Source organism: Macaca nemestrina, chromosome 11 (assembly GCF_043159975.1).
Source record: "Macaca nemestrina isolate mMacNem1 chromosome 11, mMacNem.hap1, whole genome shotgun sequence".
NCBI lineage: Eukaryota > Metazoa > Chordata > Mammalia > Primates > Cercopithecidae > Macaca > Macaca nemestrina.
The window spans coordinates 131,235,737-131,250,496 of record NC_092135.1 but is presented as its reverse complement, the minus strand read 5'-3'; the positions used below and the strand labels follow the sequence as shown (position 1 = coordinate 131,250,496).

Sequence of the window (14,760 nt, the reverse complement as noted above, 5' to 3'; positions counted from 1 at the left end):
CAACATAGTGAGACCTGTCTCTACAAAAAGTTTTAAAAGGAGACTGGCGTGGTGGTGCGCACCTGTAATCCCCAGCTATTAGCTGATGAGTAATTGCGGTTTTAAAACATGGGAGGCTCAGGTGGGGTGGATCTCTTGAGCCCCGATGTTTGACGATGCAGTGAGCTGTGATTGCGCCACTGTACCCCAGCCTGGGTGACAAAGCAAGACCATATCGCAAATAAAAATAATAATAATAAACATATGAATACTTTGTCTGTAATCCTTTTTCCCTAATCTTTGTTGCAGGTATTTTCTTCTGAGATACAGCTTTTACTTTTTTAAAAACTTGTTAAAATTTTTTGATGACACCTTTTGTTACACAGATATTTGCTTAATGGGCAACACGACCTTGGCCTCCTGCCAGGCCACGAGCAGGTGCGGGGGTGGGGGGCACCTTCATCCTGCTCCTCCTGGGATAAGAGGCAGGATCAAGAGTTTAGGTGCCTCCTCTTTTTCTTTCCTTTCAGTTTCTGATGAGAAATGATGGGAACAGGCCCTGCTTGCCCCCTTATTTGGTACAAATAAGTTTTGCTGATCGGTGCATAATTTTTTTTTTTTTTTTTTTTTTTTTTTTGAGACGGAGTCTCACTCCGTCGCCCAGGCTGGAGTGCAGTGCCCGGATCTCAGCTCACTGCAAGCTCCGCCTCCCGGGTTTACGCCATTCTCCTGCCTCAGCCTCCCGAATAGCTGGAACTACAGGCGCCGCCACCTCGCCCGGCTAGTTTTTTGTATTTTTAGTAGAGACAAGGTTTCACCGTGTTAGCCAGGATGGTCTCGATCTCCTGACCTCATGATCCGCCCGCCTCGGCCTCCCAAAGTGCTGGGATTACAGGCGTGAGCCACCGCGCCCGGCCGGGTGCATAATTTGAAATCTTTATTCCTCAAATCAAAATCGGGCAGTGGGAGATGGCTTCCTGGGAAGGGCAGGGGCTGAGGCTCCCACCACCCACCCCAGCGTACCTGCTTGCTGTTGCCCAGTGAACACACGGTGGGCAGTGCTCCCCTCTTCCTCCTGAGCCCTCAGGACTGGCTAACTCAATCCTCCTCCCTGGTGGATTAATCTCACCTTTTCAACCCCAAGACCCTTTACCTGAGGACGCGGACGGAGGCCCGGGGAGAGCTGCTGGTCAAATAACCTCTGCAGAGACTCCAGGGATGGGAGGGTCCGGACGACTTCTCTGGGGGCGGGGGACAAGGTGAACGTCAAGGATTAGTGGGCACTGAAAAGAGTCTTCCATGGCAGCGTGGGCTCCAGCCAGAGACAAGGTCACCCTCAGTCCAGCAGAAGCAAGTAATTCTCTCCAGAAGGACAAGCCCGGGCAAAGATCAAGGCTTGCCAGCACTGGCCCACCCACACTCGACCCGCATCCGTTCCCAACCCACAGCAAACTGGAATTGGTGTGTAATCCTGATTTTACCTGGGTTTTGCTTTAGCCAAACTACACTCCATAGCCTGAAAATTCAAATCTAGAGTCACAAAATGACTTCACTTAGTCATCCATGGTTCCCAACCTTCAGTGTTTATAAACACACACACACACACACACACACACACACACACACACACACACACACACACACACACGTGTTAACAATGCAAATTTCTGGGCTCCGGCCTGATTGAGTCTGGAATCTGCATTTTAAATATCAGGGCTGCCCAGTGCTGGTGATCTGTGGATTCTGATGCAAATCCCCTCCTAGCCGCCCAAATGCAGACTCAGAGGGATTTTCCCATTGTCATATCCATTGACAACTCCAATCCTCAGGCTTTATCCGCTCTTTGTTCCCAGCTCATCTTTCTCTATTGTTTTAACATGGTGGGGCAGACGATTTTGAGTTCTACTTTTCACTTATTGTTTCATCAAAAACTGTTCATGTTTTTACATATTTAACATTCTAATGATTTGAAAATAGTCTATCAAGTAAATGTGCTGAAATTGATTGCTAGATATTTGGGTTACTTTGAGATCTTTGTTACATAAATAAAGGCTGCTCTGGGCCACGCAGTGGCTCATGCCTGTAATCCCAGCACTTTAGGAGGCCAAGGTGGGCAGATCACGAGGTCAGGAAATCAAGACCATCCTGGCTAACATGGTGAAACCGAAACCCCGTCTCTACTAAAAATACAAAAAAAAAAAAAAAAAAAATTAGCCAGGTGTGGTGGCGGGCGCCTGTAGTTCCAGCTACTTGGGAGGCTGAGGCAGGAGAATGGTATGAACCTGGGAGACAGAGCTTGCAGTGAGCCGAGATTGCACCACTGCACTCCAGCCTGGGTGACAGAGCGAGACTCTGTCTCAGAAATAAAAATAAAAATAATACAGCAATAAATAAAGGCTGCTCTGAACAGCTCTGTTCATATAGCTTTTCTAATTTTTAATTACAGAATTAGGATAAACAGGGATTATGGCTCCTGACCATTATTGCCAAACCTGTGAGTACCAGTTATACAGAGTCACCAGCATTGTCCAGACCTGATCACCCAATAGCTCCAATGATTGTACTTCTGTTCTTTCTCTCTTTGAAGGGGCATAATACTGGATTTTAATATAGATGAATAAATTTGCATATCTTTAATTTCTAATGTCATTGTTTTTCTACTGCTGATTTCTAGTTAACGGCTGCTGCATTTCTCCCATTTCTCTTTGTATAAACTTTTTTGTTTTTTCTCCCTTGCCAATTTTCTGTTGGGAATTTTGTTCACATTTTTATATAGTGTCATACACTTTACATATTGCTTTGCTTTTTTTTTGAGAAAGAGTCTTACTCTGTTGCCCAGTCTGGAGTGCAGTGGCGTGATCCTGCCTCAGCCTCCCGAGTAGCTGGGATTACAGGCATACACCACCATGCCCAGCTAATTTTTGTATTTTTAGTAGAGATGGGGTTTCGCCATGTTGGCCAGGCTGGTCTTGAACTCCTGACCTCAGGTGATCTACCCACCTCGGCCTCCCAAAGTGCTGGGATTACAGGCGTGAGCCACCAGGCCTGGACTTGTTTTTATTTAATCTAGGTGCTGTATTTTTTTTTCTTATTACATTATTAATATAATAATATAATCTCATTATATCATAATAATAAATGCTAATATGTGTGTGTGTGTATGTGTGTGTGTGTGTGTGTGTATATATATATATATATTTTTTTTTTTTGAGATGGAATTTCGCTCTTGTTGCCCAGGCTGGAGTGGAGTGGCAGGATCTTGGCTCACTGCAACCTCTGCCTCCTGGGTTCAAGTGATTCTCCTGCCTCGGCCTCCTGAATAGCTGGGATTACAGGCATGCACCATCACACCCAGCTAATTTTGCATTTTCAGTAGAGATGGGGTTTCTCAGTGTTGGTCAGGCTGGTCTCGAACTCCTGACCTCAGGTGATCAGCCTGCCTCGGCCTCCCAAAGTGCTGGGATTACAGGAATGAGTCACCACGCCTGGTCTATAACATATATTATATAATATATAATAATATATTCTCATTATCTTATATTAATCCTAGGTGACCTGGATTCCATTATGAAATGATACACAATTTTTTATTGTTTGAGTTTTCATGTTTTCCTTGGCAATTTTTACTTACCATAGTTAATAATTTATCATTGGTATTTACTAGGGAGCAATTATTTGCTTATTTTAAATTGTTTTCTAACTCTTTTGAAGTAATCATGTTATAGATGAGGGTTTTCGTTGTTGTTCTTTTTTTTTTTTTTTTAGATGGAGTTTCGCTCTTGTTGCCCATGCTGGAATGCAATGGCGCAATCTCGGCTCACTGCAACCTCTGCCTCCCGGGTACAAGTGATTCTACTACCTCAGCCTCCCGAGTAGCTGGAGTTACAGGCATGCACCACCACACCCAGTTAATTTTGTAGTTTTAGTAGAGATGGAGTTTCTTCATGTTGGTCAAGCTGGTCTGGAATTCCTGACCTCAGGTGATCCGCCCGCCTTGGCTTCCCAAAGTGCTGGGATTACAGGCGTGAGCCATTGCGCCCAGCCTATTGTTGTTGTTCTATGTGTTTAATTCCTTACCCCATCTAGAACTTTTTTCTTTTTAACCCATTTATGCCTAAGGTCGCATTTTTTTTGAATTTTTGCAATCAGACCTTGGCGATGACCTTGAGCAGTAGGAAATAAATAACTCCCACATGCTTAGCGTTCCAATAATGGAACGCTAGGCATAATTGGCTAAATATGCCTCTTTCTCTGAATTACTATTCTGTTTCACTCAACATCAGTTTCTTTTTTTTCTGTAGTTCTCTTGGGTTGGAGCTTTGCGTGAATATGGTAGTATTTGTTTCCAGGCTTCATTTCTTTCATTCAACTAAAAATCCAAACCTCACCACATATACTAGGCAAGGAATTACAGCTTCCAGAATAGTGTGCTAGTTTTCTGGTTTGAAATTGTTATCCTTTGAGGATCAAGGATGAGGATGGGAGCTGTGACCAAGAAGCAGGTGCTGGAGGTGTCTGATGGGGAGGGAAAGGGAAGGGAAGCACCGTGCAGGCAGCGGTCCATTCCGGGTTTCACACTCCACTTCCCAAGAGTTGCTCTGTCCATCTGCCAACACGGTGGTATTCTGATTAAATTATCATTTCGGAAAAGCATTCGGGCTAAAACATCTCTCTAAAGCAGTAATTCAGAACGTGTTTTAACATCAAATAGGTCTCCCTCACTCATTGTTCTCCTTTTACAAAACGTTATCCTAAAAACACAAACACACAGGCATACACACAGAAGCTGAATCTTTAGGGTTTTCTAAGAATAACACTGTTTCACCCTGTATTTCTAAGCCTTTTAAAACTTTGAGAAATCTGACTGGCTCCCAGACATATATGGAGGTGTCGGTTAGGGTCAGAATGACCAACCAGGACACACCAGGCCTGTAGCTGGAAGACTTAAGAATCAGCCTTATCCTACAGAAAGGATTTGTCCAGGGATTCCTGGACAACAAGTCCAGCCTTTGGTCCCTAGCTTAAGGGACCGACCCTGAAGAAGGAGCTTCAGCCCTGGGGGAGCAAAGGTGAACAGGGCTGGGTCAGTAGGTCTGGCCCCGGGTATCGCTGGGAGGGTTTAGATCCCTTGCTTGGTCTTTCTGAACCTCCCAGAGAGACTGCCGCTTCCCTCTTTGTTTCCCTTGAGTTAATTGCCTCACGATTCCCATTCAGTTTCTGTCTAGCACATCTAGAGTCTCTGAACCCAGAACTACAGACTCAGAAGGAACATTCTCATGCTTCCTCATGTCCCTTTATTTTTGTTTCCCCAATTTTTTGCCTCTTTTTTGGTATTTTGTAAGTATTTAAAAATCAGATGATAAACAGTATCTCGGGCCGGGCATGGTGGCTCACACCTGTAATCCCAGCACTTTGGGAGGCTGAGGCGGGCAGATCACCTGAGGTCAGGAGTTTGCAACCAGCCTGGCCAACGTGGTGAGACCCCATCTCTTCTAAAAATACAAAAATTAGCTGGGTGCGGTGGTGAGCACCTGTAATCCCAGCTACTGGGGTGGCTGAGGCAGGAGAATCACTTGAACCCAGGAGGCAGAGGTTGCAGTGAGCCGAGATCACGCCATTGTACTCCAGCCTGGGCAACAAGAGCAAAACTCAGTCTAAAAAAAAAAAAAAAAAAAAGAGTATCTCTTTTTCTTTCGTTAAAATGTTTAATGGGGCCATGTGTGGTAGCTCACACCTGTAATTTCAGCACTCTGGGAGGGTAACGTAGGTGGATCACCTGAGGTCAGGAGTTCAAGAACAGCCTGGCCAACATGGTGAAACCTCATCTCTACTAAAAATACAAAAATTAGCCGGGCATGGTGGTGGGCACCTGTAATCCCGGCAACTCAGGAGGCTGAGGCAGGAGAATAGCTTGAACCCAGGAGGTGGAATTTGCAGTGAGCCAAGATCCTGCCACTGTACCCAGCCTGGGGGACGGAGTGAGACTCCACGGTCTCACAAAAAAAAAAAAAAAAAAGTTTAATGGAATGATTTTAATGTTTCCCTATCAATTGTAATTAGTTTTACTTTGATTCATATTGCATTACTAAGGAAGTATCCTTCTATTCCTTTTTTTAAAAAATGATTTTTACAAATTAGAGATGAATTTAAAATGTTATATACGTAAATGGTTTCCTTTTATCTTTTAAACTACTGCACAATTACAGTGTTTTATTTTTGTTGACTCATCTTTGGAGTGACCTCCTAGATAAAGCCTCCATTTTTCATGTCACTGTATTATATTTGCTGGATGTTACTGAAACAAAATACATTTATATTAATAAGTGAAATCGGAGATAGAGAGTTTTATTTCAGGCTATTATCTTGATTAGCTTTTTGGATTTGAATCATATTTTTATTGAAGCGTGAATTAGGTGGCTTTTTTGTCATTCAGGAATAATCTATACCTTATGTTCACTATTTTTTCCTTGAAAGTTTAAAGGACACTCACGGTACTTTTAATGTTTTATATTTTATGTAAACTATGTGTTCCATTTAATTATAACTTGAAGATCTGTAGCTACATAACTGTACACTATTCTTTAGTGATTTGCAAATCTTTAATGCAGATTATTAAATCTCCTTTGACATTTCTCGTGTTTAAAATTTTCTTAATTGACTGTTTTTCCTGATGTATCTCTGTTTTTATTTTTACCATCTTGTCCTCCTCATCTCCTTTCTGGTTGCTGACATTGCTTAGTTGCTCAGCAGAGATTTCTTAAAGGTTCTGTTTTATTCACTGCTGCATTTCCAGCTCCTGGAACAGTGCCTTGCATGTAGTGGGTACACATTGGATCTTTGTTCATGAATATCGAATAAACTAATATTTCAGGTACTTTGCTGGGTCCTGGAAACATCAAGGGGATCAGGACATGACCCATGATGTCTTCAAGAGATTTACAATCTGGACTCAGTTTGCACGTTTGACTCGTTATTCTATTGCCTTTTTTTTTTTTTTTTTTTTTTTTTGAGATGAAGTCTTGCTCTGTTACCTAGCCTGGAATGCAGTGGCAACATCTCGGCTCACTGCAACCTCCATCTCCAGGGTTCAAGCGATTCTCCTATCTCAGCCTCCTGAGCAGCTGGGATTACAGGTGTGTGACACCACATCTGGCTAATTTTTATTTTTAGTATAGATGAAATTTCGCCATGTTGGCCAGGCTAGTCTCAAACTCCTGACCTTGAGTGATCTACCTATCTTCGCCTCCCAAAGTGTTGGGATTACTGGCATAAGCCACCATGCCCGGCCTTCTATTTACTTTTTAATAATAGAACAGAACTTTTAAAGCTATGGTTTTTCCTCTAAGTAGTGCTTTGGCTGCGTGACACAGTGTTCTGATATGCGGTGGTTTGACTACGTCACTCTGCACCTACACACCTACCCCATGTATTATTGTGTCAGTTTCTTTCTTAATTAGCTGTAATTCAGAAGGTGTTTGATAAATGTACAGGTAATTGGGTGGTTGTGGCTAGTTTTGTGACTTATTTCTATTTTCATCACAGTGTGTTATGGGAGTATAGAATGAACACTTTCTGCTTTAAGTATATTCATATTTTGCTGCTCAGTAAGCTGCAGGCTTCTTGTTTTTAAGATCACCAGGACTATAAAATTTCTGGAAAACAATTTTTGGATTCCTTTTGAGTAAGGCATTTGATTGGTACATTTTTAGGAATTTTCTGGAAAAGACTCATTGTGCTCTTGAATGACAGCTAGGCTGAGCTTTTCCAGGTCAGTAGCCTTTTCCTTGGACATACGGCTTCAGAATCGTTATTATACTGTCAAGGAGTTTGAATAATACTAAATATCGACCATTTTAAAGCTATGGTACTGTTTGTAACGATCTATTTGTTGAATTTATCTTTCCTTGTCATTTAGAGACGTTGTAAGAGATTTAGGCTTGGCACAGTGGCTCACAACTGTAATTCCAGAGCTCTGGGAAGCCAAGGCTTAAGCCCAGAAGTTTGAGACCAGCTTGGGCAGTATAGTGAGACCCCATCTCTAAGGAAAAAAAAAAATTGTTTTTATTTAGCTGGGCATGGTGGTGCATGCCTGTAATCCCACATACTTGGGAGTCAAAGGCAGGAGGATTGCTTGAGCCTAGGAGTTCAAGGGTGGATAAGCTATGATCCCACTACTGCACTCCAGCCTGAGTGACAGAGTGAGATGCTGTCTGTTTAAAAGGGGGGGGAAAAAAAAAAAGAAGACGTTCAAGTGTTGCTGTTTGATTGTTGTGTTATTTGGATGATTATGGAGCTTCTCAAACCTAGATTTAGCTCTTCTGTAAGCCTGGAAATGTTTTTTTTTTTTGTATACATTAATTCGCAATCTTTTTCCTACTTCTTCGAGAACCTATCCTACTAGCTACAGGTAGCACCTCTGAGGTCTGTCTCCAAGGACTGTCAATTTTTACCACATATTCCTCATCTCGGCTTGTTTAGTCCTTTCATGCTTTTGATATACATGTTTCTGACACTCTACTCTGTTTTGTGATTTAATTTTTGAAATTTGATTGGAAAACTATGGGCTTATTTTATGGCCTCCAATGAAACAGTTATAATGGTAATGAAGTATTTTTGGTTTTGGTTTATTAAAAATTTTATCCTGCTCTCATGTAATAGATATTGTATTGATATTCAGACCGTTGATCTTTTATTTTAAAATTCCACTTGCAATCCTTTCCGTGTCTGCATTTCAGGAGTTACCAAATATTTCCAGTCTCTGGTTCCTTATTCTCTCTCTCTGGAAAAGTTTCTGTCCGGCTCTAGGAAACCTAACCTGGGGTTATAAATCTTGCCTGATGCTTTGTACTGCAAAGAGATCTTTACACCAGACCCTCGCAGGGACATTATCATGACATTTCTGCAGAGGAGGCTTCGGCACTTCTCCTCACTCCTCAGTGCTCAACGTCCTTCTCATTCATACTTAGGTCTGAGCAAATAGACCTGGACATCATTGATGCCATTCTCAACCCCCTCCCAGCTCCTCCTTCTCCGTCCCTCCTCTAAATCTTGAGCCTGGCCCTATTCTCCTTTGTCCACACTCTCACCTGCAGTGACCTTACCCCCAGCTTTCAGTGATTCCCCAAATGCATCTCCCATGATTCCCCAAAAGGATCCCCCATGATTCCCCAAATGCATCCCCCACATCCTAGCTTCTCAGCACTAGCTCCATGGTTGGTGACTCCACTCGGATGCCTCATGGCCCCTCAAGTCAAATGTAGCCCAGAACTCTCCTCCCACCAACCTCTCCTTCCTCCTCCTTCTTGACTTTCCCCATCCCAGGAACTGGCATCAGCATCCACTCAGCCACTCACACTGGGAACCCAGGGATCACCCTAGATTCATCTTCCCTTCACCCCACATCCAATCAGGCGGCAGGTCTGACACCTCTGCCATGCACACATGTCCCAGGTCATACCAGTTCTCAGCATCTGCACGCCCCTAACCATTGGGTCATTTACCTAATATCTGTTGAGCTACATGTGCTGGAGCCTGTGTATAATGTGAGACTCAGCAGGAAGCAAAACAGACACAGACCCCTGCCCCTGCTAGCCGCCTTCCTCATGGACTGCCATCCCGTCTCACTTGGACAACCACAGCCACTCCCAGTTGGTCCTGCTTTGGGCAGGGCCTCCTAGGATTCATCCTCCACCACTCGAAATCAGATCATGGCATAGCCCTGCACAAACTCTACAGGGCCTCATAAGGCCTTGCGTGATGTGGCTCCTGCCTACAGTGACCAGGTAAAACACAGGACATCCAGTGAAATTTGCATTTCAGATAAACAATGAATAATCTATTAGCATGAGTATATCCCAATATTACATGGTATATACTTATACTAAAGAAGTTGCTGTTCACCTAAAATTCCACCTCTCTGGGCAGCCTGTGCTTTTACTTGATGACTCTGGCCATGTTACACCAGCTTCTCCCCGACCTCTTGTGGTAGGTAAGTTCCTAACACTGACTTGCCACACGGACTTCCTATTCCTTGAGCAGGCTGTCTTCATTCCTGCCTCAGGACCTTTGTACTTTGTACTTAATGTCCCTCTGCCAAATCACTGGGTGGCTAGCTCCCTCCTGCCACCAAGATCCCAGTTCTGTCACCTCCCTCACCTCCAAAGGAAGCTGGCACTCTCCCACCCAATGTCTCTTCCTCACCTCATCCTGTTTTATCTTATCATGACGTTTACTAAAATTATTGTTTTAGTAAATTTGAACTGGGCATGGTGGCTCATGCCTGTAATCGCAGCACTTTGGGAGGCCAAGGAAGGCAGATTGCTTGAGCCTAGGAAATGGAGAGAAGCCTGGGCAACAAGGCAAAACCCCATCTCTACAAAAAACACAACAATTAGTTGGGTATGGTGGCACACACCTGTAGTCCCAGCTTCTCAGTTGGGGTCGGGGGAAGCAAGTGAGTGGGAGGACTCAGGATAGGGGCTGAGAGGTGGGAGGCTCACTTGAGCCCAGGAAGTTGAGGCTGCTGTGAGCTGAGATCTCACCACGGCACTCCAGCCTGGGTGACAGAGCAAGATTCTGTCTCAAAAAAAAAAAAAAAAAAAAAAAAAAAAAAAAAAAATCTTGTTCATATGGATCCTTAATCTACTGTTGTGCTCCTTACTGAGACGCTGAGACGTTAGATCCAAAAAGGCCTACAAGAGCGAGAGCCTTGTGCATTGTGTCTGTTGCTACATCCCAGCACCCAGAACAGGGCTCAGAGGAGGCCTCCAATACATGTTTGTTCAATGAATGGATGAATGAAGACCGATTCCAATCAAAGCGGTTTGAAAATTACAGGTTTACAATTTCAGGGATGAGAATCTGCAGGGATTCTGGGAGGAGAAATGGGAAGTATCATTTTGTTCCTTTCTACGATTTCCTAAAATTCCAAGGCTGATCAAGTCTCCAAGCCTGACAGTCACTTTACCGATGAAAGCAAAGACAAGTGCGCAAGGGAAATTTAGAGCATGACAGTGTCTTTAATTCTGAACAGAGTCATGGAGCGGCTAGAAGATGAAGGAAGTTCTCTCCATCGGCACCACGTACCTGAGAAGAAGGCAAGTTGGGGAAGCTGCCGCCGCCGTAGTGATGAGGTGACTTGGCTCCTGGGAAGTCCAGGGAGCAGTGAGGTGTTAGGGAAACCTAACAACGTGCAGAAGTGTCTGGGGAAGTCTGAGGGAAGCCTCGTGGAGAGACTTAAAATATATCTCTTTCTCCACAAGGAAGCAGGGAAGAACAAAATCTCCATCGAAGCAGAACTAAGAGCCTGTTATCAGCCATCGTGAAATGGTGTTTTACAAAGAGAAAGTGCCGTGTGTGTGTGTTTTCCCCTAGCGATAAAGTGATTCATAACAACAGCATCAAATGGAACAAAATGCCTCCATGGAAATCTATGAAAATGATAGCTGCAGGTCCAATTAGCTACAGCTGCATTAGCTGAAAGCCAATTCATTGAAATGAAGCCCAACTGGCCAATTTGGTGAGTGCTCAATTTGTCAAAGAAATTATTTGTTAAATTTACCAAATGTACTGATTGTGCTTTTAAAAGCCTTTAAAAGGAAAGTTGAATTGGATTACTGATGATAAAAGATTCTTTTCTGCATACTAACTAAGCTAAGATTGATATAGCCCCAGAGAAATCGACAAAGGAATCTTGAAACTTCTGTATGTGTAATGAAACACAAAACAGCACAGACTAAAAAACCGTTGCCAGTATGAAATCCCATTTTTCTAACCAAAATGTTGACCTTTCACTTTTTTGTTTGTTTCTTTGTTTACTTGAGACGGAGTCTTGCTCTGTTACCGAGGCTAGAGTGCAGTGGCTCTTGGCTCACCGCAACCTCAGCCTCCCAGGTTCAAGTGATTCTCCTGCCTCAGCCGCCAGAGTAGCTGGCATCACAGGTGTGCGCTACCACGCCCAGCGAATTTTTTTTTTTTTTTTTTTTTTAATTAGAGACAGGGTTTCACCATGTTGGCCAGGCTGGTCTCAAACTCCTGACCTCAGGTGATCCACCCGCCTCGGCCTCCCAAAGTGTTCGGATTACAGGCATGAGCCACCACACCCAACCTGACCTTTCATTTGTGATAGGATTGTTTTGGCTCCCTGTGACTTTGTTCAGATGCTCTGGAATGTTTTTTTTTTTTCTCTTTCAAGCTTTTGGCATTTAAAATACTCTTTGTCAATTCTTTGGACGGCATATTAGCCTTACTTTTGCACTTTTAACAATTAAAACGTAATTAACTTTCGTCAATTAATTTTTTTTTTTTTTTTCCTGAGAGGGAGTCTTGTTCTGTCGCCCATGCTGGAGTGCAGTGGCACAATCTCGGCTCACTGCAAGCTCTGGTTCCCGAGTTCACACCATTCTTCTGCCTCAGCCTCCCAAGAAGCTGGTACTACAGGCACCTGCCACCATGCCCGTCTAATTTTTTGTATTTTTTAGTAGAGACGGGATTTTACCATGTTAGCCAATCCTAGCCAGGATGGTCTTGATCTCCTGACCTCATGATCCGCCCGCCTCAGCCTCCCAAAGTGCTGGGATTACAGGCATGAGCCACCGCGCCTGGCTTATCAATTAAATTTTAAAATGTAAAACCAAAAGAATCTAAAAGAAATCAGAACCTTTACCAGTTGGTCATTCAATGGATTGGATATCAGAAAATTGAAGTTTTGGTGAATCATCTCGCTCTGAAAAATTGACATCACTGGAAATCTTGGGCTATAACAACCCACGCAGAAAATAGACTGACTTTAATTTATTTCCTTTCAGTGCCTTTCTGTGCTTGTCAGGTGTAACGGCTGCAGCAAATAGCAAGAGCAGCAGCAAAAATCTTAAGAGCCAGATCCTGTGCAAGTGAGAAAGGGCTGGCCATGTCCTCCCACCCCATCCGCTTCCCAGAGCAACTGGCCTCCAATTAACTTTAGTTTCAAAAAGCTGCAGCACACACAAGCTACTATTCAAATTCCGTGATAACAAGACCTCCAAACAACCACAGAGATTTCTAAGCTGTGCTCACCACTCAATTATTGTGAGTGCGGCAGAGGCATTTGTTCAGCCAGGCAGAGGCAGAGGTCGCTCTCATGAGCTGTTTCTCTTGCCTGCTGGCCGCTCCCACCTGCCCGCCCCCGTGGGCCAGCCATTACCCATAGAGCTCCTTGCAGAGCAGTGTGGTCAGTTTCTTCAGGTGAGGAAGACTACTGGACCCCGTCTTCACAAATTCAGAGTCCAGGGCGAGCTGAGTGCTTAAATAATCTTGGATGGCCTTAAGATGCTCTTCTGGAAGCCTAAAAAAAGAAAAAAGAAACAAACCATGCTTGCCTGTTTCTTTTAGCCCCCATCACCAGTGGGAACAGCAACAACAATAACAAATCCTCTTCCTCAGAGCCTCCAAGGGGACACGGTCCTTCAGGAGAACATTTGCAAACCTGGACGAAGGTTCCCATGGTCAGAACAAGAAAAAGTGGCCCAGCAGGAAAGGTGCCTCTCAATGAGCTCCTTTGGGTGCTGCTGGGAGGAAGTGGTTCTGGCTGGGGGTCTGGGAAATGGTTATACCTTAAAAAGGAGACCAAGGCTGGGCCCAGTGGCTCACGCCTGTAATCCTAGCATTTTGGGAGGCCAAGGCAGGCAGATCACCTGAGGTTAGGAGTTCAAGACCAGCCTGGCCAACACGGGGAAACCCTGCCTCTACTAAAATACAAAAATTAGCCGGGTGTGATGGTGGGCACCTGTAATCTCAGCTACTTGGGAGCCTGAGACAGGAGAATCATTTGAACCTGGAAGGCAGAGGTTGCAGTGAGGCAAGATCGCGCCACTGCGCTCCAGCCTGAGTGACAGAGTGAGACACTGTCTCCAAAAAAAAAAAAAAAAAAAACAAAAACAAAAGAGGCCAAAAGCTTTGGAAAGTGTATAGTGGAACTGTTTACCTATCTTACCTACTTCTAAAGATAGGATCTGAGGGCTGGAAGGATGATGGGATCTAGAGATAGCAAATGGCTTTAGCTCACATGCACTCTGCAATCTCACAGCCAAAGGCTACCTAAGGCACTGTGTTTGGAGGGTCTGGAGTCATCCCAGGCTCTGTGGGGGAGTCTGAGTGATTAGTGATGGGGCTGGGGATACGGAATGAGGTAGTGCAAGTGGCCGACTTTGCTGTGTCGAATCTGCTCCAACCCTTCAGTGTACAGAGTGAATGGGGTTGAAGGCAGGGTTTGTTTACTGTGCAGATCAACCCTGGTGGCAGAGGCACAGGCAGAGAGCCCAGGTCAGTCCCACGAGGGGCACCCACTAAAGTCGGATCAGCCCTCTGCATTCTATCTTCCAGCACCTTTTGTTCTGGGTAACGCTTGAGTGTTTGTTCCCATAATGATGGAAATTGTAATCATAGCAAGTATTTCCTGAACACAACATGTCAGACACTACGCTAAGCACTTTACGCTCATTTTCTCCATTAACCCACAAATCAATTTTATGACTCAGATATTATTACTAATTATTCCTGTTTCACAAATCAGAAAACTGAGGCTTAAGCATGTTAATTACCTGTGTGTAAAAAAAAATTATTACAAGCCTTAATTTTTTTTTTTTTTTTTTGAGACAGAGTCTCACCCTGTCACCCAGGCTGGAGTGCAATGGCAAGATCTCAGTTAACGGCAACCTCCACCTCCCGAGTTCAAGCGATTCTCCTGCCTCAGCCTCCTGGGTAGCTGGCAACACAGGCGTGCACCACCAGACCTAGCTAATGTTT

The 14,760-nt window shown here is 44.1% G+C and overlaps 1 protein-coding gene across 2 annotated transcripts in view; it reads right to left on the bottom strand.

The window, feature by feature from the left end:
- LOC105473898 (inositol polyphosphate-5-phosphatase D) overlaps window positions 1–14,760 on the bottom strand; it is a 152,759-nt gene that overhangs the window by 69,393 nt on the left and 68,606 nt on the right. For both annotated transcript variants that reach the window (XM_071073577.1, XM_071073578.1), the window contains 2 exons: window positions 13,160–13,300; window positions 1,133–1,220 (listed from right to left, as the gene is read on the bottom strand). In XM_071073577.1, coding sequence (XP_070929678.1) covers window positions 1,133–1,220; window positions 13,160–13,300 — 229 coding nt within the window. The remainder of the gene's footprint in view (window positions 1–1,132; window positions 1,221–13,159; window positions 13,301–14,760) is intronic.